Genomic DNA, 22680 nt, shown 5'->3' on the forward strand with positions numbered 1-22680 from the left:
ACATATAGCTATTTCGCTCGCATCATGCTTCTCACTCATGTATATTGATATAATGGTAATGTATTAAGTGGCTTTATACAAGTCTGTAATTGGTCGAATAATGAAGAGTGAAATTAAAAAATACAATTTGTTTTAAACCTTATATTTAAAGTACACAAGTTAGGATCCTATTATCACAGAACAAGTTAATATTAAACGCTTAATTTATTTTGGATTATTTGGTAGGGTGAGATTTATTTACTGAAATCATCCCGCCAATTTAACCAATCAAAATATAAATGCGCATGAATGCTGCTTAAAAACAACATAATATTTTCCCCCATTAGCTTTTTCCGCCGAAAATTCACCTTTTATTCCTCCGTTATCACCTCTAATTGAACATTAGCGCACGGCCGAGCGGGATCAATAATTTCAATCAAATTCGACTGGCTAATCATTTCTTGTCTCTTTCTACACACTTGCTTTCTCTGGTGATTTTTCAGCATATTCAAAGTCTTGTGTCTCGAGTGACAAAGCAAACATCTATACGGCTTCGTGTCTATTTCATTCTGCATTTGCAGTATTGTCACCACATTTGCTCGTTTCCTTGGGATTTTCCTCATTTTTCCGGTTTTTTTGAAGTCTCTACACCTGCCGCTTTTTATGTGGTGAACCAAAGTAGGTTTGTTCGCGTATCCCCTGTTGCAGCCGTCGCACACGTAGCGAGTTTCACCTGTTTAAACAAAATCAATTAACAAAGTCCGTGACAGTTGACGTTGTCAGCAGGATGACCATAGACTAACTAAAAACGGATTAAACGTCCCCACTGCTGGGCATGGCACTGGCCTTCCTGACGGACGGATAAGGGGCCCATTGCGCAGCGGGGACCAACGGCTTTACGTGCCTTCCGAAGCTCGGAGGAGTTCAAGATAATTTTGGTCATCCAACCAATGACCGACCATTAAGAGTGTCTTAACCGCCACTATTAGAGGCCGAGCGTACTATCCACTGCGCCATTGAGTTCTTAAATCAAAATAGTATTGAATAAAGATTTCATAATTTTTTTGCGTTTCGCTCTAACGCGCGCTGCATGGAGCGGTAGCACGCGGTAGTTTTGTATTAGTCACAAATCTTGAAAATCGAATTCCACAAAATCAATAAAATTTTCGAATATCGAACATCTGTCTCATCCGAATGTTTTTTTCCCAAGCGTTCGACTTTGCTTTTTCTTATATTTTCGTATACAAAACACATGTATGTAAGTAATTGTTAAAGTATAATTAACCTGTATGAAGCCTCATATGCCTGATGAGCGCGTTTCTCCGCTTGAATGTACTGTCACAATGTTCGCATGAATGACGTCGCTCGCCTGTGTGTTCTCTGTGTATGACAACATATATTTAATGAGGACATATTATAACTTAATAAGGTTGTAAGGAATTGATATTTTAACGTCAACCTTTTTCTAAAATAAATTGGGAAAAGGTTGATAAGGTTTCATAAATCCACACTGTCGTCGAACAGTTTGCCAAACTTTGGTGGAGTCGGTGAACATTGCGGAAACTATAGGCACACATACTAACTACGCAATTGTTCACGCATTCGCGTCGCCATGTGTCAGAGTTCGGCGATAGTGTGCTTTTTTTTTGCCGCAACGAAAAGCCAGCAATCCGCAAACTGCATCGCTGTAACGTATGGCTGGCGTAACAATTAACTATTTAGCCATGTAGTTCTAGTAGATACATCGTCCTTGCTTCTTGATAGCGTCGTCTCAAACATCAAGTTGCATATTCTCGTTCTATATTCAAATTCAAAGCATTTATTCAGAAATTAGACCTTCACAGGCACTTTTTCTCTTCAATCTTTATATTTATAGTTATTTCTTACAAGCTACAAACTACTGGCATTTCGGAACGACCACTGCTGAGAAGAAATGCCGAAAGAAACTCATTTGAACAGTGTTGGTCCCTATCATGCCAGATCGGCTTACCATTATTGTTTCTTACAATGTTTTTTCTTTCTAATAATATATAAAAGTACATAATGTACATAGTCAAAAGGTATATCAAAACAGGTTATGATTGTGATCCGAGTGCTGATATACAGCAACAGATACAGTATGCCACTCACGCAGTATGGTCCCGTAACTCAGTGAGCGTATAGAACCCGCGGCCGCATTCCTCGCACGTGCCGACGTACGAGCGAGTGTGCTTCAGCTGGTGCTTCTTCAGCGAGGTCTTCAACATCGTCATGTCGCAAACATCGCATGTCGCTTTCTGTATGTATTACACATATTTTGTTCTGTTAGCCGGCAGTAGACTTAGTTTAAGTAATTGTTTGGACGTCATTAAGTGATGTATACCCATCCTAAATTGAATAAAGAATTTTGAATTTGAATTTTATACGCGATACCTATATTACAGGAAGCAGGATTGGACCAAATGCGAGATGGAACTGGTAGCGGGAAACGGGATAAATACTAATTGGAATCATATACCTATATTTACCAGTCTATATTATTTTATCTATTTACGCGATAAAATAATGACTGAGATTTTACTTAATTACTTCTAAGAAATTAAATTCACGCGGGCGAAGCCGCGGACAAAAGATAGTTGTATATATAATGGTCCAATGTCAAAGGCAATTTTTAAATTGTATAAAATTCTCAAAAAGTCCGCCTTTGGATCACAGAGTTGACATCACAGAGGATATACTAAATTATCAAGGAAAACCCTTCGCGAAAAAATATTCCTGTGGATTTATGATAAATGCTGTCAAAGAATATTGTTCGATACATTCTTATATCTAAGGCAACCAAGCGAGACGTTTGTAAACAATGTTTTTTTAATAAAATATATGAAATGTGTTTCTAATGTTGCAAAATAGAAATAGTGAAATGTAAAATCTTTTTGGAAGTTTGATGTTCCTTATTCCTTTTTACGGCAGAAAACTGAAGAACGCGGCATGACAGCTGTACTACTTAATCACCCTGCCAGGGTCGACTGGATCTAGCTATGGATCTGAGTCCATGTAGTTTTATTACCCGTGCAAATTTAATGAGGGGTAAGGCCATTTCAGCAATACTTAATGATCAAGAATTTGAATTTTGAATTTGAATTTTGCGCCTTCAATTCAATTTATTCACTTTCTACACAGTTATATTCGACATAAAAAAAGTTCATATTCAACACTAACCTCTTTCATAGTGACCTGGATGCGTTGACCAAAATGCGTAGCCAGATGCAATTGGTACTTTCTTTCCGTACGAAATTTGATTCCACATATTTCGCACCGTTTCTCTGGCTGGATCTATTGAAGGAAAATAAAAATACTCTTTATTCGTACTATTATTTGTTTGTGGCTTATGAAAAAAAAAAAACAGCTTGGCCAAAATGTTATTACTGGTCACATGCATTGCATACAAACATGTGACAAAGTCTAAAATTGAATACATGTGATCCTGTAATTTACAAATGATAAAATTGAGATGTGATCTCTTGGGTTTCATGGTCAAACTGTATTTGATGACACAGGTATGGTTTGGGTATGAGAACTCTGAAGTATAGGTTAATTTACTTTCGTTTTACAAAAATCAATCTCAAAGTTATGTTCAATATCTCCTATGTGATTTGTCATAAAACAGTTTGCTGTTAAACATTAATGCTGTTTTTTTTGTCAATTGTTGGCTGTATTTATATTAATGTAGAACCAAAAGTGGGGAAGGCCCAACTCCATGAATATTGCCCAGAAAGTTGTTGTGTGTGTTACATCCTACTTACTAATATTAAAAATGCGAAAGTTTGTGAGGATGTGTGATTCTCGAAAAATCTATTGTATGGATTGTTATGAAATTTAACATAACCTGAAATAATACATAGGGTACTAGGGTACTTTTTATCCCGAAGTTCCCACGGGACTTCGCTCCCGCGGCACAGCTAGTTCCAAATAAAGACCTTCAGGGACGATAACGAGACAGAAGAGAAGAAACTTACATTTTTCTCATGCCTCTTCAAATGCATATAGAAATTCCGTCTATCATAATATTCCTTGCCGCAGTAATCGCAAAACATTTGTTTTATCACTGGCTTTCTTTTAGCCTTTGGCAATTTTATTCCGTGTGCTCGTACAGAGTGCAACTTGAGTCCTTTCTTGTCTTTAAATGTTTTATTGCACGTAACACAACATTCTATGTTAACTAAATTGGATTCGGAATCACTGTTTCCCGGTGAATAAAAGGTATCTTCTTTTTCAACTTTTTGTAATAGTTTTTCTTTTGGAGACACGAGTTTCGGTGACATCAATAGAGTATTCGAATCCGATTTAACATCTATCATTAGATTGTACTTGTTTTTGTCTACATTAGGGAGTTTCTCCAAGATAAGTCCAATTGATCCTTGGCTACTGTTCTCGTCGAGTTTTTCCCCAAATAATATATTGTTTATCGTAGGAGTCGACAGCCCGGCTGGTGTAGGCGTTGGATACTCTAAATAAATAATTGTATTAAAACATCATTGAAATAATAACACATTTATACCTAACTAGCGGCCCATCCCGGATTCGCTCGAGTAAAAATATAATAAATTATGCCCCTAAACCTTCCGCAGGAATCACTATCTATTGGTGAAAACCGCATGAAAATCCGTGCAGTAGTTTTGGAGTTTATCGCGAACAGAAAGACACGGTAGGGGACATTGTTTTATAATATTTATAATATGTAAGGATGCCGGCTATGCATTATCGCGAAACAGTTTGCCGAACTTCAGAGGATTACATTGCCGATTCTTCATTGCGGTAAATAAAAACTCCCATACAAACTACGCAATCCTCGTGTATAAGTCTGAGTTTGGCGATGGTGCGTAGTTTAGCCGAGTTTAATCGTCAAGTGCAAAGTCGTTGAATGTGTCAAGATTAAAACGAGACACTGGAAACATGCGTTATTAATTGATAATGCTTACTTATATATATATACTGAAATGATGTCTTTATTATATTGGTTGGTTAAAGTTAAAAATGTAAGACTAATATATGTATGTATTCCGCTACATTGTCTTAAATTAGTGCATGCGGTGTACACTTTAAAAGATTGCTCATTTAGACTAAATGGTAACAAAAAAAAAAGTTTATATTTACCAGAAGGAGAACCTAAAAGATCTCGCAAGGATATTTCTGCATCGCCCTCATTCCTTTGCAATGCTTCATTCAATCTCCTGTCTACATCATCTACATATTGAGTTCCTCTAACATCCTTATCAACAATATTGGGGTGTTGTTCAACAAATGTCACTGGTTGTTCAACAAAAGTTGGCGGTTGTTCACAAAATGTCACCGCTTGTTCATCAAATGAAATTGTTTGTTCAATTAATGTCCCCGATTGCTCGACTGTGTTTTCAACGTAATAATTCTTGCCATTCATATGGTCAATTTGATGATCGGCCAACGTAGGTACTTGTGCAGTGATTAAACTACTTTCTATTTTCACAATTTCATTTTCCTCGTGTATGTACACCTTTTTAGTTTTTACATTATTATCGAAATTATCGCCAAAACTGTTATCTAGTATACTATCGCATAGTATGTCGTCGATGGCTCTGTTCTGAATATTCCTTTTGCTTTGATTATTATCATTGCTTTGGGCATTTGGACTTTTGAATATATCAAGCATATTGAAACGGTTATCGTCGGGCGTTTGATCTGGTGTGGCGTGTTTTGGAGTGTTAAAATGATCATTGGACATAGATCTTGGCGTAGAAAAGGGGCTGAAATTTTTTTTATTATTATAGCAGAAAAGATTTTAAAATTTGAAATTACTAATAAGAGGACAAACATCAAAAAATATAAAGTAAGATTACCTGAAATCAAGCCTAAAGTCAGTAGCAATAGAGACATCATCCTGTAACCAGTGTGAGTCGAGCGAGTCATCCAACACGTCCGCCTCTTCCTCAATCACTTGTCTGATGATTCGGGCTTCCGAGTCCGGCATCTCAGTGTCTGGGAGCATGTCCTGCATGAAATTGCGTATGCTTGTGCATGTCGATTCTGAAACACAAATGACGTTCAACATATTAATTTGCTATGTATTTTTTATAACTCTAAAGTTATTAATAAAGAGTGCTGGGCCCATAACCTAATTAATAATGAAAAAAAAATGGATACCTAATTAGATAAATTTAAGTTTGAAGCCCCCTTTTTAAAATTTTAAAATAAAGTGTGCTGGGTCCATAACCTAATGAAAAATAAGTCAACAGGTATGTAACTACTTTTAAATTTTGACTATCCTTATGCTAGCTTCTGACGATCTGTGGTGTTTTTTCATTGGAAAAGAAATTGATGAAGTTTAAGGAGTTTACAAGTTAATAAATGCCTGGGGAACTGGTCAGCTCGATCTTTTATTAAAAGTTTTTTTTTGTTTGGTTAATTATACATATATATATATATATATATATATATATATATATATATATATATATATATATATATATATATATATATATATATATATATATATATAAGTATATGTATATATTTTCCTTTCATCAGCACTTGATCACAATCATAATATGTTTCAGTATACCTTTTGACCATGTACTTTATTGTGTACTTACATGTTATATTACTGATAAAAATTTATACATAAATTTATATTTAAAAAATGGTAAGCCCTTCTGGCATGATAGGGACCAACACTGTTTGAATGAGTTTCTTTTGGCATTTCTTCTCAGCAGTGGACGTTCCGAAATGCTAGTAGTTTGTAGCTTTGGTAAACATCATTTAATTTAGAATATGACGTGAAAAAGTGCCCGTTAAGGCCTAATTTCTGAATATATGATTTGATTTTGATTTTTGATAATCTTAGCACACTACCAGTGCAAGTTACTAATTCATCATAAAATAAACTAGCCATATCAGTTGTTTCCGAATCTAAATGCATGCAAAACATATTAATATAATGAAATTAAGTAACTGATATATTATGAAATACTTATGTGGAAATCTCGAGTTCAATTCACATACCATTATCATCATCTCTCGTCTGATTTGCAGGTGTACTGCTTCCACCCCATCTGGAAATAATCACATCAATAACTATCCATACAAAAAAAAAAAAAAACTGCTACCTGTACCTGTGTAAATTTTATAGCTCTCCACCAGAGACCTTAATATTGACTGGTTGCAAGCAGAATGTGGTCCAACAGACAATTTTCACACTAAATAATCATGAAAGAGAATCTAGTAATGAATATTTTACATACTGACAAATTATTTCTCTTACATCCTTGAATGTTTCTAGCATTTTTTGCTTTAACAACCCATAGCCCAGGGTCCACATAAGAAAACGGCTTTAAATCCTGAAGTTTTGGCTGTCATTTTATGACTATTGGTGTAACGGTCTTCAACATACTCTGGGAAACCTGTTATTGCTTATCAGTTGGTAAGACAATTTTTATCCTTCAGTTGCCTCTTACTTAGACATGAATTTGCCCCCAGTTTCTTCCTAAGAAGTTAGGGGTAAAACTTAGTTGTGTTTGCGCACAACTTGCAAATACATCCAAAGCTAAAGCAAAAACTACATATTGTAACATATTTAATTGTTACCTTAAAGAAAAGTTATCATCACTGTTTTTAAGATATGTGCACAAATCCTGTGTTTCTCCAGATTCTTTCAAAGATAAATATGTTCTAAACTTCTTGTCTGACAATCTGCATAGCTTTTTAAATTTACAAGCCTGCTGCATATTAACATAACAGTCTTTACATAGCTGGAATGTGAATATGTCATTGCGTTTAACCTGAAATAAAGAGTTCAGAGTTACATTCTGTCAATATATTAATTAATTGAATAGTAAATGGGCAGCTTTTGCTGGTAATGCATCTATATCATGATTGAAAGGTTTCACACTTTGTGGAATTGGTCCCGCCCGTCTGTAACACCAGTAATAAAGTTGGAAATTATTTTTCCCAGCTTTCTCACTAGTCTAAAGGACTGAAAATTAATTTCCCCATCTGGTGTGAAAACTTAGTGTTATTGTGGGTAAGTTTGTAAAAATTGTAGGTACATTTTTTACTCTACCAAGCCGACAAGCAGACATGGGGCCATATAATATACAAAGTACTCTGTGGGTCTACCTGATAGTAAGCGGTTAGTTTCAAAAAGAAACAAAATATCGAGCGTAATGTTTTTTTAATTTGTAACCTTTTTATATCAATTTGTGTTAAACTAATGAAATAGCAATAGTTTAGAACCAACGGGATATACCTGTAACCCAGTGGAATAAATAAATAATCTCCTATTTTTCTCAGTATATTCTAATAGCTCTTCCGGGTCGTCGTATTTGATTAAACATCCTCTACAAAAACCCTCCATTTTACATTCTTAGATCATTACATCTTCAAATTCAAACAAGCAAGAAACAAAACATGTGAGCAATGTCATATGTCAAACATTAAAAGTCAAAACAAAACAACACGGGCACAGACTATAGAGGTGGCCCAAGAAACATAGTAATCCGACATAGTATCTTACCTACTATAAATTATATTATTATTCACAGACATTTAATTTATCTTATTTTATTATAATTTTTATTTGATATTTCCCATAAATTATAGATAATAGTATTAGATAAATATGTATTAAAAGAAAATTTTAGATAAAAATAAAGTTCAAAAGAAAAATTTAAACATTAAAAATATGTTATTTATTTTCTACCTTGTTATATACTAAATTCAGAGTATGATTATAGACTAAGTTTACATTACTACATCTCTAGATAAGATGCCTGAGTTAACGAACGTGCCACGCTTATTTTCATATCAGCATTCTAGTAGTAAAAGGTAGACCATGATGAAAAATGACTGACAGTGACAGACAATAAATCAAGCAAGAAGAAGACTGACTGGCTGACTGAACAGAAAACAAACAACAACAACAAAGCACGATCGTGCAACGCAAATTCATGAAAGGAAGAAAATAATTAGAAAGAAACTTCTGTGATTTTGTAAACTAAACATGGAAGCGAAGGCAATATCTGACGAAGAAGTACGAGTAAATGTTAAGCCAACAAGAGTTCTTCATTTTTCCGATGGCGTCGATGAAGAAATTGACGCTGCAGAAGCAACTGAATTGAAAAGCTGTGCTACTGAAGAGCCTGTAGATCCTGTAAGCCCAAATTTACATATCCAAAAATAGATTCTCTTATCACGGTTCTCATAAAGACCTTTGTGTAAATATTATTCAAAAATTCCCTTATAGTTTACCAAGGTCGATTTCTATTGTGTATGATGACTGCATGTTATTGTTTGTTTGCTTCAAAATGAGCTTTGTATTACTGCATAATTAAAATTAACTGTGGCAGTCATTCATTCATTTAAAAATATATAACGTTAATGCTTTCAACATAATGCAATGTAGAGTTTATTTTTGGACTAAACTTTTATCCCAACCTGTAAATATCATCTCACATTTAATATAAAGTTGTTTTAGTATTATGAATAAATAACTTAATTTTTAGACCAAACAATTTAATCATTCAATCACTGAAATTATGTTTGCAATATTTTTCTATTAATACTTTTCTTTTAACTTCTAGTCAAAATTGGATTGGTTGCCGTGGATGTCTCACTACGCCTGGACTTCCGGCACCAAGGTTTTGAATGTGGTGGATGCGGCTGGAGAATCTCTGGCCAGTTTCTTTGGAATCACAACACCCAAGTACCAAATCGAAATAAATGAGTATGAAAGAATGCAAGAAGAGAAGAGAAGAATGGAGGAGGAATCTGCTGGTTGGGTGCCAAGAAACGCTGGTGGTGATATACCTTTAGTCATGAGTGAGCCTCAGAAAGTGGGTGATACAGAGAATCATGTTTGATTATTATTATTTACTAGAAATGGCACCATATTTATGGAACTAACGGGCTTTAATAATCCTCATAAAATAACTTAATAATGTATGCAGAAAAAGATTTAATTTGATTATTTATAGTTCTATATTTGTAGGATTTTCCCTTAAGATTCTCTCTTATTTTTATCTTTCTCTTTCTGGTGCATATAGGTTTGTGATGCCTCAATGGCTTTAGTATTGAGTTGATTTAGTTTTAATTAAATTTATGTTTATTTATTTGAGATTACTTAATAAGGAATATTATTTATTGGAACTTCTGTATATAATGGCAAAGTCTAAACATTTGTAATTGACTAATAATACTAATCTGAATGTTTGACAGGTATTCATATATGATTGAATAATTAATGACAGACTGATAATGAATTGAATGTTTTATATGATGTTAACTAAGGCACATAATTAGAAAGGGTTCCCTATTAGTGTATTTATTATACACGGCCACTCCCTGCCCCCCACTTAATATGCTCACATTCACCTTACAGTTGTAGGCTGGCTAGGGTTAAAGTGCGCCGTGCAATCTGCGCAAGTCGCCTTACATTTTCAAATGGACCCACGATTATGGCGCCAACCCTAGCGTCTTGTCTGCATGCTTCGTGCGCTTACCATTTACACGAAGTAAGCCAGTGTGTATATATTTAGAAATGAGCTCGTATTTCGTCGAGTTTCTGACCTGGCTGGCTGGCTACTGAAGTGGCTAAACTGTCGTCAGTGTCACTTTGTTGATAATTCTTGTACAATCAACCTTGAATTTCGGTCTTAAAAGACCAGAATTCTAGAATCAACAAGGCATCACACATTATAAGATTTTTTGTATCTAAAATAATTTTGTTTACTCAGTTTCTTTTTGAGGCGATAAATATTATGTTTTACAAAAAATTGACTTATATGAAATTATGTGTAACATGAACATAAATTTTAGTTATTAACCAACAGGTTGAGTATTATTTTATTGTTTGTTATGTATATAATACATATTTACTAAAACATAAACATCAGTGTTTTTTTTCACCTAGTCATTTTGAACAAACAGATTATAATAATAGTTAGAGCTAGGCCCCATTGCTACGTTCCGTCATGCTGCTCCGTTGTTTTCCATACCTGGGTTTTACTACTAAATATACTACTACTTAACTTATACTTACTTCAAAATTCAATTTCTGCGTTGTCCATCAATTGCGTCATCCGAGCACAACGGAGCCGCAGTGTCGTCGACGCAATATAACAATGAGGCTTGGCGAAGTGTAAAATAATATTTACATTTTGACTGCCATCTGGCGTCCAATAGTTTTTCTAGATAGCAGTTTCCTATTCAACATGAATGTGCTGAGAGTTATGTGAGTTTTTACTCATTATCAATAACAGATGGCGTTGTCAGGTTCGTTCTTTGTTAATTATGTACTAAAAAGTGCTAGTAGATGGCGCCACTAATTCTAATAAGAATAGCTAGAATTATAAAAATAAAATTTATTATTATAAAAACTGAATAAATATACTATTACTAATAATATAGCTAACCAAACTGTAGGCAATATGCAACATAGTGAATAGAGAAAATAAGGATGAGCTGTAAATTTTGATTTGTTCATAACTATATAACTATGTTAGGTAGGTACCTACACCGGAAGGACCATAACGTTTATCCAAACACATTTTCAGGAACTTTATTCGCTCAATGATTTTCAGGTCCTATTTCGTCATAAGTAGGTAGATAAAAAGATTTTTTTGGAAAAATTTTACTTACCGGGCTTTATTAATCCTTAGACAAATTAAACTGCAGCTGAGGGTACAAGGATCAGATACACCTACATTTTAAAACTTTCATTTACTAGATCAATACAAAACCATATACCTAAGTATAAATCTGTCCCCATAAACAAAGGAGGTATCTTTCAAACCTTTAATAATTACATGCACGTCTACCGAAATTATAACCCTTTGAAGCCTTCATCTCATTAAAAGGTAGGATTTATTCTGTCTGAGGTGGTGGTCACCTTGAGCCCTCTCAAACGTTCGCTCCGTTTTTGTGAGGGACAGAGGACACAACTACACACGTTTTGATCTCTCTGCCATTGTGAAAAAGTCCTATTTCTTGAATTTTACATCAATTTATTTTCAACCTTATCACAATCGACACAGAGTTGTAACTGGCGTGTGCGGATTGACCATTATAAATTATACCACATTAAAATCGCCAAATGTTGTAAGCGACATATTCATATACGAACGAAATTGGCTCGTAATCTTTACAGTATAGAGTGTAAAATCCCTTGTGATTTCCCCATATGTTATTGTTTGTCGCTGTTTAGCATGTGATATGTCGAAATGTAAACGGTTCGAGCGGTCGGCAGATCAATATGCGTGTAGCTCTAGAGACGTGTGATTGGCCGGCGTGTGTGGGGCGTGGCGCGTATGTGAGGCGGCGCGCGCTACACGCAACCAAGGATTTTGGCGCCAATTTGGGCATTCCATTTTCGAATAATGCACGGTCATAGTCATTTGTGATTTTTTTTTTAATTTGGAATAATTTGCGTTCTATGCCGCCTTTGATGTTAGCTGTAAAAAGAAAATTGAACAAAGAAGAAAGTTTTTTTTTTTTTTTAATATTTAGTTCATACATATTAGAATTAACAATACCAAACAAATTGTTTTTATAGGAAATTACTTACTATATACCTATATAGGTACCAGATTTGGTAAAAAAATACTTATTACTATAATTATATCTTAAATAGCGCCAAAACCAGCTTTGTCATTTTGTAGAGCAAGGAGATTTCATTGGTCTTGATAGTTTTGACTCATTACTTTGTTTCTCGTTGCTGTACGGAAATGTTTGTACCTAAATAATTACTTTTTGCAACTTTGGCTTATTAAGTTAGTACCTACTTATTATAAAGAATGCTATCAACGATTAATTTAAATAAGAGATTTTGGAACGTGAAGGTTCGGTGTTCAAAAGGTCCCAGTCTCAGGTTCGAATCCTACTTATTCGCGCCATATGAGTGCATTATTTAAAATATTATTGTTTAAAGCAAGAAGTACTTATTGACATTTTTTTTATTGTCACAGCTTTCTGTGAATTAGAAGCCTGGTACAGTTTCAACGAGTGTTAATTATTAATCGTCTCAAATTGAATATCTTATAATAAGTACCTATCTAGTTAAATTGACAATTGAAAACAGAATAGTTTCCAATAATTCCCTTAAACAACTAACACAATGTAAAACAACCCGTAGGCCATATCACAATCCAGTTTTAACTCAATCTTAATACAAACAATGAAGCTTTAATTTTTTATTTCATCGCAATAATAGGAAACACGCGTTACAACATTCAAAGAGACGCTCGAAATTTATTTATATTCAAAGAGCGTGCCGGTGAAAACTAGTCCAAACTAAGCTGGCATACAAAATCATTATGTTTGGCAAATCGCGAAAACAATGCCTCAAACCAGATATTCGTGTTTATTCGCCAAAAAACCGGTCCGGTCCGATCGCGCGCCACTGTAATTTGCAACGTTCGGGTTCCTCGCTGCGAATGGCGGGATTTAGAAGTGACATAAAAATTGCTGGCTCAACACATTTTTCTTTAATGATCTATCATCTATTTTTAACCATTGATATATTGTGAAATATATTATTACATTTATGGTAAAATGGTCAATAATGACCATTTTACTATAAATTTAATAACACAAGTACTTACAAGTAGATACTTGTAAGCGCTTTTAGGTACCTAAAGCTTATTGGAAATCTACCTACTCTCCTCTGGGTACAGATACTTAGTTACAAATAAGTAGATATGTAATGTAGATTTTGGTACATTAATTTTCTGTATTGCCAAAGACATATTTAACTAACTTAAACACACTCAAAATTTTAATTAAAATATGTGTAGGTACTTAATTCCAATAGAACTTACAACCCCGGTTCAATAAACTCAAAAATGTACGGAACCGTCAAAGAAAATAGTATACTTGACCACACCTTTTCAATCTAACCGGGTAAAACCAGAAACGGCCGGGGAGTGACATTGGCACATCGCGTGTCCATTGTGCCGGGCACATTGTGCGGAATGACCCGCCTGTTTGAATGTTGAATTATTTCCTAATTTACACCATTTGTTTGGAATCGCCCATAATTCATATCGGTGGGTATTTGAACGATAATTTAGTGCCGAACGGGTCAGTTGTGTTGGGTTGAATTTATTTGAAATGTATAAGCAAGTACGCTAAATTTGTTGGAATTATTCGTTAAACATACCTACTTACCTAAGTAGGGTTGTAAATTTTTTTGTGTCATTTATAAATAATCTAATAAATAGGTAGGTTAGGCTAAATATCTATAATACGCTAAATATCTATATATATCTATAATAATCATAATTTTCTTATTTTCACAAATTTGGATACGAATGCCTCAAGTGTAATACTATCTAAGTTTGATTACAAAGGTTTAAGAAAAGGTTCAATGCTAAATTATTTATTTAATTTTAATCATACTATTCCAGCAGAAAATATTTAAATTTCGGGTTACATAATAACCGATCTACTTTCACTCGGAACCCTATGAATCAAAGAGCAGATGTTCTATATTCAAATTTGCAATGTTGTTTATTAAAAAAAATCTTTTGTGGCCATTTTAAAAATAGAAGTCTACAACAATGCGCCATGCAAATTAGATGCGAATTTATTTGAAAAAAAAAAAAGTTCTAAATTTCGAATTTAAAACTAAATTCTAAGCAATATAAGTGCCACTATCCAATGCATTACTTTTCGATGCAAATATTATTTTTATTGATAGCTTGTCAGATTGATTTTCAACATTAAAATACAAACATACAGTTCAAAATTGAATGGCAAGCTATGCGATTAGGAATGCAAAAATTTGCATAGACGACACCGCACACCTTTACTTTGATCCATTCTATGCATTTTGACTGACAGCTCAGGTTCAATGGAGAATTTTGAAAGCGTATATGAGATGTGTCCATTTATTTACTGCTGTAGAGTTTATAACAGTAGTTATGAACGTAGGTATTTATAAATTTTATTTACTTTTACTTATTTTATTAAGTTTATTTTTTTTTAATGGAAAAGATGGACATTGAGTTTTAGTTTTTCTACCAGTCAACTGACAGAATGATGTATCGGGAAGTGGAATAAAAGTCACATCTCATAAGATCTTCCTACTAACACGCGTAAATTAATGTTTTAAGAATCTGAGAATCTATTCAAGAGACAAATGTTCTAGTACAGTATACCCGCTTTACGATTCTCTAGAAAAAAAAAATGGAAAATTTCATCTCTAATAGGTACCTACTTTCGCGATCCACAACCACACGTATTTTGCTCAAAAACAAATGTCTGAGGAGGGATACTCATCTAAAATACTAGCGAATCTTCACAATTTTAAAAGCACGAACATGCGGAGATTACAAAGAGAGTTATTTCCTATGCAGATCTTGCACACAAATAACAAAATAAATTGTAGGGGACAAGACTTCCGGTGCATACATGAGTGACAAAAAAATGTTGCACATTGAAAAGGGTGCGTGCAGTATGCAAAATAGTTGGTTCCAAAACAGTTCTTACTGATTTACAAATGCTAAACAAGTAAAAGTCTCTCTGTCTCTCATTCGCGCGTCTTCCCGGCTACATTCGGGGCTGTGATGCTCCGAAGCCCAGGGACCGCGTAAAAAATCAACCATTTAATTTTGAAGATTTGGTTTTTATAACCGGCGCCCACCTGACGTCAACGCTCTTTGAGGATGCTGTTGTGTCCCTTGGTCACCTCGTACGACATCCCCAGGAGGATTTGGAGTGGTCCTATTATACTATATCAATATTGATAGTAATATATAACCTACTTGCGGCCCATCCCGAATTCGCACGGATGCATTATTATGCATAACATGCATAACATATACAAACAAACCTTCCTCTCGAATCACTCTATCTATTAAAAAAACCCACATCAAAATCCGTTGCGTAGTTCTAAAGATCTAAGCATACATACAGCCAGCGAGAAACGACTTTGTTTATAGTATTATGATATCTGGTGCAGCTATACCGGTGCACCAAAGCGAAATTTTTGTATAAATATAAATAAGGTGTTACCATACGTCAGAGAATAAAATAAAATTTAATATCACAAAAAAATAATAATATCTAAAATAGCAAAATTCGAAACGAAAATAGATGAGCCCCTGATAAGGAAATAAACTGCAAAACCAGTTTGGAAAATTTGCAAACCAGTCTTCCCTAAAAGGGACACTTAAAAAGTTTTAATATGAACACAAAAGGTAACGGGCGGGCAGTGTCCGGCACAATGGGTCTACTAGCCGATTAATTCTCTCTAACAATGACCAGGGGCTAGCCCTAAAGGTCATATTTAGGTAGAGGGGTCAAGGGTCAGCCGGGTTACCGGTAAATAGGAACGGCCAATCGCCAGGGGAGTGACGCGGCCAGCCAGTTACACAACATGTCCGCATGTGAGGGGTTCGAGAAATTTATGAATTTTTTTGCAAGTCCCATTTTCGGGTTTGAATTTCGAATGTTAACAACTGTTTGAATTACGTTCTGTTTTATCGAGCATTTCGAATTTAATATTCTTTTGTTTTTGCTAACAATTGTTTAGCTAATGATTTGGAATTAGGAAAGAAATTTGAACTAAGTTTTATTCATTTTCTTATAATGAGAATATTATTATGCACTTATAAATCTAGCGCATATGGAAATATTTCAGTTTTATGTCTCAATCGAGTTAAAAAGTCTTCAAATTTACCTTTATAGCTAAAATAATTTGTATTACAGAATTCTTTTCATTTCAATAAGACTTAGTTTATTATCACTTAACATTTTTTTAACAAAAAACTGTAAGACATATTATCCCTTCGTATGATAAGTCCATCGTATAACTTACTTTCAGTACTTTTTATTACATATTCAATAAAGTTATTTTAAACACACTTTCCATGACCATCCAAGCCAACAATCAACAATCGAATGACGGGTTCGAGCAAAGTCGAGTGCTCTCAATAATATCGTCAAATGCGATAGTTATCGAGTGAGATCTCGAATAGGTGCCGTGTGTGAAATTACTGATGCTATCTGTAGGGCTTTTAAGGGATAGAAAGGGTTAGGAGACACCTTGTTGGTGGATGTTTTAATTTTGTCAGTCGGTTTTTGAGAACGGGTGACACGAGTTTCAAAAATGTTAAAGTAAATAAATAATAATTCGTACTGTACTTTATATTGTTTTGTTACATGTCATTCATGATTGATTAACAAATTGGATATTCATAATTATATTTAAATATTTGTTGTAAAAAAAAGTAGGTACCTACTAACATATCATCGGGCGCCTTATTATAAATAAATAAAAATAATTTATTTCACACTTTTGAGGTCCATATATTGTTAAACATAACATTAAATTAATTATTATGTCAATAGAATAAAAGTATAATAATAATAACATTATAATTACCTATTACTAAATAACTAATTATTTAAAGACAATTTAATTTCTTGTCAAAGTGTTTGTATGTGATGGCTCCACAGCCCACAGTCAATTAGGATTTTGAATTTTTTAGCAAACCCAAATAAAAACATGTAAAACAATATGCACTAATCAACATTTGAATATATTTCGCGACACAATTAACAATGGAAATTGATGCAACGATGCAATATTTAAAAATATTACGTTACGAAGCCGACTGACATTAACACGGAAATAACGAACCTTTACGAACCACGAAGGGTTAAATCAATGGTGCATATTAAAAAAAATATATTCAATACGTCAGACGTAACCCTTCCTGTGCATAAAAATACCAATTTTGTATGCGTACCCGGTGTCTCATTTCAATAAAGTGTAATAAAAAAAAAAGATAAAACTTTTTTACCCACGACGCTTTAGGGGTCACGGTTTTTTTTTTCTTAATTTGCAACAAGGTGCATCACAGGCAAATAGGGTTGGGATTTAAATGAGTTCTATAGATAAAAAAAGGGTTCTTTATTTTTTTATTTTTTTTTTCACAAAGGACGTTAGTGATGTTTGACAGTGACGTGTCGATCAGTAATGGTTTATTGACCTCTGCTTTCTTATGAGGATCGCTTTGTGATGAGATCATCTAGGGAAAGTATAGATATAAGGTTAAGTTAACTATAGGGTTAAGTTCCCACAGGATCTCATGGCACACCTTGCGTGTTTTGAGCTTGACTTTTTTTTTTTATTAACTATTTTGTGCCATAGAATCTATTCTTCCAAACTAATATTATAAAAGAGAAAGTTATGTTTTATTTGTCTCTCTTTCACGTCAAAACGGAGAATAGGATTAAGGATACTCATACAATGTAAAATAATAAAAGAATATTACATTGCATAAGTATCTTCTTCTTAGTCGTATTCCTCATGGCTGAGGGTCGTGGTTATTAAATCGAAAGAAACACACACAACAACTTTCTTGGCATTATTAATGGAGTGGTTTGCCATTGCCTTCTCCATTTCACACACAAGTTAATAATCAACCAGTGTGCAGGTTTCCTCACGATGTTTTCCTTCACCGGAAGCAAGTGGTGGACGATTAAACTACTATACATGAGTCAGATTGGTATACAAACTCATTTGGCACGAGTACGATTCGAACCTGGAACCTTTCAATCCACAGACGGGCGTCTTAACCATTACACCGCCATCGCTTCTATATATTTATATTTGATACAATTATAAGCAGATTTATCAATTTATCGGGTCCTTTTCTATTTATTTACATATATAAATAACTAGTTACTTTGACAATTTTTTTTTGAAAAGTATATTCCCGGTCTGTGTTATCCCCCTATTTTCTATTTATCAATAAAGTTGGCAGGATTACACAGGTAATTTTAGAATTTAGACCCGTGACTCCACAAGTATTTATAGATTAATTAAAAAAAAAAAAAATTATGGTTTCTATACACTATGTGTATAGAAACACACGAGAAGCAATATTACATATACGTATTTTTATAGTTTTGTATCAACGGAAGGAACAACCAGCTATACTTATAGGTAATTGCTGGTTGGTCCTTGCGTCGTCGGTACATAGAATTTACTACGATTCGGCGAATATTATTCGCTGATAGTGTAACGTTTAATAATCTATACTATTATTATAAACATGAAGGTACAAGCGTTTGTGATTTTGTGAGTTTGATGCGGGTAATCTCCGACACTACCGAACCGATTTCAAAAATTCTTTCACCGTTAGAAAGCTACATTATCCAAGATATTATTATGCTACATTATAGGCTATATTTTATCGGAGCGGAGCCACGGGCAACATCTAGTACACATGAATAATATGAACTTGGAGCTGGATAGCTCACTTTTAACCAAAAAAGTAGCACGTAAAACTTCATCTCTCTCCACACGTGTATAAATATCAGGGCCTAACATAAGATAAGGTCGGAGCTACAGTCGTTGCTGAGCAAGTGTAATCAGTCGACCAACCGTAGTCACCCCGTAGTCATGGCGACGTGTGGTCGTAAGTACCAGTACGGTCAGTAAAAACATCCGTAATATTAATAAATTAAAGTTCTAGGGAAATTATTTTCAGTAAATTCAGTAATCTCTTTTTTTTGCGCAAACCTCTTTTTTAGACGTTAAACTTACACTTCGACTCAAATCGTCAAGACTATCCAATTACCTAATGCATGCAACCAAGAAGCCCAAGATCCATTGACCATTTAACCAAGACGTGCAGAAAATTATGATCTTTAATAACAATTAATAAAATAGAATAAAATATAAGTGATTTTTTCCACGAATAAATAAATAAATATATTCGTATGAATATTTGAATAAAATTTTAATCGAATAGTACCCATTTCTGCTTCGGAATATAGTCCAAATCATACCAGTAAATATATAACTTACAAATAGGAAATTAAGTACATGATGATGGCTAGTTAAAAACATATTTATTTTCACTATTTAAAAAAACTACCACTATAGTTAAAAACGCAATATTTTTGCACTCAAACTATTCCAAAACAGACAATTTAGTAGCGTATCTGCTAACGTTACTCTCCAAGGTGCCTGCGTGCTTCTATCGCGAATGGGCAATTTTAGAGTTCTGTCCTGTACAGGATTTCCTCGACGTGTGCCTTCAAACAGGGGATGTTACCCCTTCTACCCCCCTCCCTCTGCTTAGTTGACGAACAAATTGTGTGGTGCAAGGGAAAAGTGACAGGCGTAGCAAGTTTTTAAGTTAGCTAACTAGTTCTAGCTCTCAGAAGTAAATGTTTTTCAAACTTTCTCGCTTGGAACATATAACAACGTAAATTATATTAACCGGACTTAGCACGAATCTTTATTTTTAATTGTTACTATTGCGTTTCAACGACCTTGTAGTCGCCGTGGTCGCAAAGTCCCGATAATATAATTTATGTAGTTACACACGCGAGTATTTCCATTAAAAGTAAATAATTGTTATGATATTTAAACAAAGTTTAAAATTTTAAAATTATCAAAATTTGGATATTAGTTCCGCTCGGACAGACGGTGTCGTGTATTAGGTTGTATTGTAATTCAATCTAGATGGATAATTCCAATCCAGCGTATATCAACGCCGCGATCAAGTACTGTCAATTGTACCATAGGCGCCATCTGTCCAATGTAGTTTTTGCTATGGTATTTATTTAGGATGCATTGTCGAAATTTTTTAATAAACAAATACTTATCTTAATTTTGTCACAAAACTACACAATGTTCTCGTTTGTGTAAATGAATGATTTAAATTAAATAAATAAATAAAATAAATAAATATATAATAGGACAAATCACACAGATTGAGCTAGCCCCAAATTAAGTTCGAGACTTGTGTTGTGGGATACTAACTCAACGATACTATATTTTATAACAAATACATATATAGATAAACATCCAAGACCCGGGCCAATCAGAAAAAGATCATTTTCCATCATGACCAGACCGGGGACCGAACCCGGGACCTCTCGGTTCAGTGGCAAGAACTTTACCACTGCGCCACCGAGGTCGTCAATTACTACCCACGCTACCCGTTTATAACTTGTACCACACATCTAAACATGCGTTGGAGAGCCACCCAGTTTAGACCAAACACTGGGTGGGCGAGGGGGTATGTACGTACCATGATATATAGTGCCCCTTAAACTTAAACGGATTACCTCTGATATACTGTGATATATGGCTGCTCCGCGATTCAATCTCGGATAGTCGATGGGATTGCGTTTATATAATTAGCGTCTCATGTTTCTGAGAGGACGCGAATGAAATTCATTCGTGACATTTATTACATGATTCGCTTCCATGCAAGTTTTGAGAGAAAATTAATATAAAGTATGATGGTAGGATAAAAAATGACTTATTTATTTTGCCATTATTCCCGTTTTATTCCGGGCTGTGATGCCACGAAGCCTATGATCTGAGTAAAAAATTGTATTAAAATTTCCGAAGATTTCAAGAGCTGTGATCTCACAATCTGTCTGACGTTAACCCTATTTGGGAATTCTAGTTTTGCCTACCATCTGCCATGACTATTGTGTCCCTTAGACGCCTCGTACGACATTCACGGGAGCATATGAAGTGGTACTACTATTTTAGGATAGAATACGCCCAACATTCGATCTCAACGACATAGTATTTTTAATATATGTATAAGACCTAAATTTGTTAATTGACGTCCTTGGAGAAAAGGCTGCGGTGAATATTGTTGCGCCGCTTCTTCTTCACCTGCGCTTTGGAATTCGGCAGTAGACTTAGTTTAAGTATTTTTTTGATGTCAATAAGTGATATAAATAAATAAATAAATATATTAGGACAAATCACACAGATTGAGCTAGCCCCAAAGTAAGTTCGAGACTTGTGTTATGGGATACTAACTCAACGATACCATATTTTATACATAGATACATATATAGATAAACATCCAAGACCCGGGCCAATCAGAAAAATATCATTTTCCATCATGACCCGGCCGGGGGTCGAACCCGGGTTCAGTGGCAAGAACTTTACCACTGCGCCACCGTAGGTATCATCCTAAATTGAATAAAGAGTTTTGAATTTGAATAGGTGATTGTTTCAGTGTTTCGTAGTTATTTCTGTAAAGATGATGAGAGAACCAGAAAATATCCATTATCCAAACCATATTTCCATTCATATCACATATCCTTCCTTTCGGCATTTTTTTTTCTTATTCAACTTTTTCTATAATTTCGAAATGCCAGTAATTTGTAGCTGTTCGAAAAATGAAATTTGAAAGTGAAAATCTGCCTCGCAAATCGATATTTGTTTAGATTTAGACTTCGTTTCTTAGCTGAGATCATAGGACCATACAACACAACGTTAATTCAATTTTAGAAATCTCTTAGTTTTCCCTCTTATCATTTACTCAAATTCAATTCAAAATTCTTTATTCAATTTAGAATGATACACATCACTTATTGACGTCAAAAAAAATTACTTAAATTACACGTAAGTCTACCGCCGACGTCCAAAGCGTAGTTGAAGAAAAAGTGTCTCACAAACTTCGCCACAGCCGCTCACAAGACGTCAATACAAATATAGGTCTTATACATGTATTAAAAACTAAGAGACGTTACTCCATACTATAGACATATTTCTCAGCACAATTTCTCAACAGCAAGTAACGCTACATATATTACGAGCAATACTTAGTAATATGGGGAACTCCCCACAGCCCACGAGTTCAAAAAACCACAACGGAGGGTTCCCATCACGTCCTTTCATCACTTGCAAGGAGAATGGCA

General features: G+C 34.4%; 2 protein-coding genes across 2 annotated transcripts; one reads left to right on the forward strand and one right to left on the reverse strand.

Moving 5' to 3' along the window:
- Positions 1 to 126: 126 nt before the first annotated feature.
- LOC128674139 (zinc finger protein 354A-like) lies at positions 127 to 8419 on the reverse strand. Its single transcript, XM_053752508.2, has 10 exons — positions 8237 to 8419; positions 7576 to 7769; positions 6994 to 7043; positions 5832 to 6018; positions 5113 to 5738; positions 3975 to 4465; positions 3178 to 3291; positions 2110 to 2255; positions 1265 to 1359; positions 127 to 712 (listed from the first exon to the last, which is right to left on the reverse strand). Exons 1-10 carry the CDS (start codon positions 8342 to 8344, stop codon positions 351 to 353), a joined length of 2373 nt encoding a protein of 790 aa, XP_053608483.1. The 5' UTR covers positions 8345 to 8419; the 3' UTR covers positions 127 to 350.
- A 432-nt stretch (positions 8420 to 8851) lies between these two features.
- LOC128674141 (protein FAM177A1-like) lies at positions 8852 to 10874 on the forward strand. The gene is made up of 2 exons (XM_053752511.2): positions 8852 to 9139; positions 9570 to 10874. Exons 1-2 carry the CDS (start codon positions 8990 to 8992, stop codon positions 9846 to 9848), a joined length of 429 nt encoding a protein of 142 aa, XP_053608486.1. The 5' UTR covers positions 8852 to 8989; the 3' UTR covers positions 9849 to 10874.
- The last annotated feature ends 11806 nt before the right edge of the window (positions 10875 to 22680 follow it).

This window comes from Plodia interpunctella, chromosome 12 (genome assembly GCF_027563975.2).
Source record: "Plodia interpunctella isolate USDA-ARS_2022_Savannah chromosome 12, ilPloInte3.2, whole genome shotgun sequence".
Lineage (NCBI taxonomy): Eukaryota > Metazoa > Arthropoda > Insecta > Lepidoptera > Pyralidae > Plodia > Plodia interpunctella.

What these genes read in the sequence shown, in the direction of transcription:
- LOC128674139 (XM_053752508.2), bottom strand. Translation starts at nt 8,344, where the DNA reads ATGGAGGGTTTTTGTAGAGGATGTTTAATCAAATACGACGACCCGGAA. An exon ending in GATGATAACTTTTCTTTAAG is followed by an intron (nt 7,044 to 7,575) that starts GTAACAATTAAA and finishes GATTATTTCCAG; the next exon opens with ATGGGGTGGAAGCAGTACAC. An exon ending in GAGTTACGGGACCATACTGC is followed by an intron (nt 1,360 to 2,109) that starts GTGAGTGGCATA and finishes TGTCATACACAG; the next exon opens with AGAACACACAGGCGAGCGAC.
- LOC128674141 (XM_053752511.2), top strand. Translation starts at nt 8,990, where the DNA reads ATGGAAGCGAAGGCAATATCTGACGAAGAAGTACGAGTAAATGTTAAG. An exon ending in CTGAAGAGCCTGTAGATCCT is followed by an intron (nt 9,140 to 9,569) that starts GTAAGCCCAAAT and finishes TTTAACTTCTAG; the next exon opens with TCAAAATTGGATTGGTTGCC.